The 3374-nt window shown below is 31.7% G+C and overlaps 1 protein-coding gene across 1 annotated transcript; it reads left to right on the plus strand.

The window, feature by feature from the left end:
• The first annotated feature begins 521 nt into the window (after window positions 1–521).
• On the plus strand, window positions 522–2463 carry LOC131647506 (ethylene-responsive transcription factor ABR1-like). The gene is made up of 2 exons (XM_058917402.1): window positions 522–1067; window positions 1669–2463. The coding sequence occupies exons 1-2, from the start codon at window positions 632–634 to the stop codon at window positions 2421–2423; spliced, it is 1191 nt and encodes a 396-aa protein (XP_058773385.1). The 5' UTR covers window positions 522–631; the 3' UTR covers window positions 2424–2463.
• Window positions 2464–3374: the final 911 nt, after the last annotated feature.

A 3374-nucleotide genomic window follows, 5' to 3' on the forward strand; every position in this document is an offset into this window, starting at 1 on the left:
CACAGATTAAGATGAGAACATTACATAAGCATACACACACACAGACAGTATCTATATATATAAACAAATTGTTTTTGACTGCTTATGAATTGAATATAGACATCAATTCAAACATAATCACTTTTTCTTTTTCTCTCTATCTATCTCAATCTCCAACCAGAACACCGACAAAGTACACGAGTGCCCCAAGACTTCAACTAGGTGTTACTTAATTCTATTTTGCCTCTCTCTTCCACCTTTCAGTCAAATCCAAAACCAAAAAACACATGTTCTTATATGTGAACACATATCTAAATTCTAAGACGCGGCACACCATAACTCCATATCTAAGTTTCTATAATATTTTTATTATTATATTTAAATATTTTATTCAATTAAAAAATTAAAAAATAAAAGTAGCAAAATGGTGTTCGTGTATCTCTCTGTACATGGTGGAACCAAAATAAAGTATAATAATACCACTGGACTATTTAAATAGTGGCTGATAAATTTTTAGCAACACATGTTAGATTTCTAAGTTACTATATAATTTATTTGTTACATTCTCAATAGCATCTCAAAAGAGTATTTAAATAACGTCTCATATAGTTTTATTTTCAACATCATTTCAAATAACAACAACGTTGTTTACATGTCCTTGTTAACGGTGGCGCATCAGAGAGGCTCAGGTGAGTTCACCGGATTCACGGTGAAACGCAACGGCGAAGATCACGACGGCGGTGGTAATGATGATAGAGAAAGAAATGAAATGGTTTCAGCTCTTACACATGTTGCATCATCAGGGTCTAATCAAATGAGTAATACTAATAGTGAATGGATTCAAAGAAGTAGTTTTCCTTTGATGTCAAGTTCTGGAAATGCATCATCATCTTTATCTTCATTTTATTCTTCGGGTTCGGGATCAGGCTCGGGGTTATTCGTGCCGTCTGGATCATGGATTGGTCACAAAAGAGAGCGTGATGAAGAAAGTAGTGATTCTAATCAGTTTGTTACACAAAATGTTCCTAAACTATTTAGAACTGTTATGGTACCTTCTCAAGGACAAAGAGAATCATCTTCATCATCAGGTACAGCTCTTTTACTTTTCTATATTCAATTGACCTATAATATTGTAACACCATACTGCAACGGAAGAGAATTTAGATAATTTTTTCATTCCTTTCTTTGTCAAACCATAAAACATTACTGTTTCATTGTTTTGTTCTCATGTTTTATGAATAGCCAAAAATGGTGTAAACCATTATTAGCATTATGTTAAACTTATAGTCAACTTATTATTTTTGTTAATAACATACCAACTTTCTCATAACAAAACCATGCACAAGGAATCTATATTAAGTATTCATTATGTTATATTGCATGCATAAAATATATTTCATTTTTTAGAAATTGGATCCTCTGCATTCATTAGAACCACGCAATCACGTATTCCGAGTTTTAGTGATTGTTCGATCAAGATCTAACTGTTAAGTAAAATACAAATTTTAATTTTGTTTTATAATTTAAAATATCAAATTTAAATCTAAACTGTCCGATCTTGATCAAACGATCACTTAAGTCATGAATACATGAAGGTTTATCCAAACTTTTGATAGTTTTTATTTTTTTATTTTCAACCAATCCAACATCCTTAAATTAATCGAACTATCATTTTTCCTATTTAACCAGTAACTGAAGAAGCTCCAGCCAGAACAACCATTGCTGCCGCCACCACATCAACACCGACACCGCCGTCATTCGAAGAAAGCGGCGAGACAAGAAGAAGATACCGAGGAGTTCGCCAGAGACCATGGGGAAAATGGGCAGCAGAAATAAGAGATCCACACAAAGCAGCAAGAGTCTGGCTAGGAACATTCGACACAGCAGAAGCAGCAGCAAGAGCTTACGACGAAGCCGCATTGAGATTCCGAGGAAGCCGAGCGAAACTCAACTTCCCCGAAAATGTTAGATCAATTATACCGCCGCAGCCACAACCACAACCACAATCACTATCACAACTTCAATCTTTCCCGGCCGCGGCTGTTCCCTCTCGAACACAGCCGCAGCCGGCATTTCAAGGCTCATCTGATATACTCAGAGACTATTTAGAATACTCACAGATTCTTCAAAGTTCTGGTGATTTTCAACTACAACAAATGCAACAGTTACAACAACAGCAACAGCAATTACAAGCTTCGAATTTGGTTCAACAATGGTATTACAATTCACAATTGGCAGCACTTCAATCTTCATCAGCTTCATTTTCACCATCTACTCAACTTTCCAATTCCTCTGCTTCATTTCCTCTGTTTTCTAGTCAACAAATGGAATTTTTCCGACCGCCGGAAAACCGTCCGCCTGGTGGCGGCCGAGGCGGAGGATCGGTGTTTTCGCCGACAACTTGGTCGGATACTAGTGGTCTTCCACCACCACCTTATGGTTGATCAATTTGATAATAGTCACAAAGTTGAGCCTCTTGATATATCTCACACACACAAAATAATAAATAGTTGTCAATAATATACTAAATATTAAAAAAAAGAAATTATTGTGACACTAGGTAAGTTTCATTCATAGTTTTTTTGTTTGGTTATTTTTTCTATTTTTTTTTTTACATCTTTCATACACATGTATGAAAAAAAATGAAAGAGAAAAAAATTTGGTGTATGTTTATTTTTGTAATTCATTTTTAGATGAAGGATAATTCCTCCAACAATTAGTTTTTAATTTAGCAATTTTTTTATTTATGAATTATTGTGACTATTGAATTGTGATTAAATAATACATATTTTAAAGTTGAAAATTAATTTATTTTAATATTTAAAAAATATTTTAAATATTTTTGATTTGATTATGATTCAACAAAAATTAATGTAATAAACGCATGAATGTGAAATTTTAATTATAAAATGAATATATAAATTATTTTAGAGAATACACCAAGATATTAAGATATTAGTGTATATTTGATTTTATTATCAGAGCATTTATAATGAATTTTAAATGTTTAAATTAATTTTGATATATTTAGTTGTTTTCGAATGAAACTGACCTTACTTTTTAAAGTTGATTTTACTTTAACTATTCTTAAAACTAAACTTGATTTTTACATTAAAATTTATGTTTAATTCTCTCTTACAATATTATATTTATAAATAAAACACTTTACTTTATGTTAACTCACTTTTAATTCTACAAAATTAATTCATTTAAAATATATATTTTTCATTGCAAAATCAAATCCACCGCTTAGTTAAAGTGGTTAGTCATACAAAAAGACAAAACATAATTTAGCTTTTACGAGTTATTTTTGCTCAATAGATTTGATTTGATGTTAACATTCTCTTAGTTATCTTAGCTATCAAGGAGAGATGTAGAAACCCATAGCTTTATCA

This window comes from Vicia villosa, linkage group LG2, assembly GCF_029867415.1.
Source record: "Vicia villosa cultivar HV-30 ecotype Madison, WI linkage group LG2, Vvil1.0, whole genome shotgun sequence".
Lineage (NCBI taxonomy): Eukaryota > Viridiplantae > Streptophyta > Magnoliopsida > Fabales > Fabaceae > Vicia > Vicia villosa.

Excerpts from the sequence above, each read along its gene's own strand:
- LOC131647506 (XM_058917402.1), top strand. The coding sequence starts at position 632 with ATGTCCTTGTTAACGGTGGCGCATCAGAGAGGCTCAGGTGAGTTCACC. Across the intron at positions 1,068-1,668 it reads AGAATCATCTTCATCATCAG|TAACTGAAGAAGCTCCAGCC; the intron begins GTACAGCTCTTT and ends CTATTTAACCAG.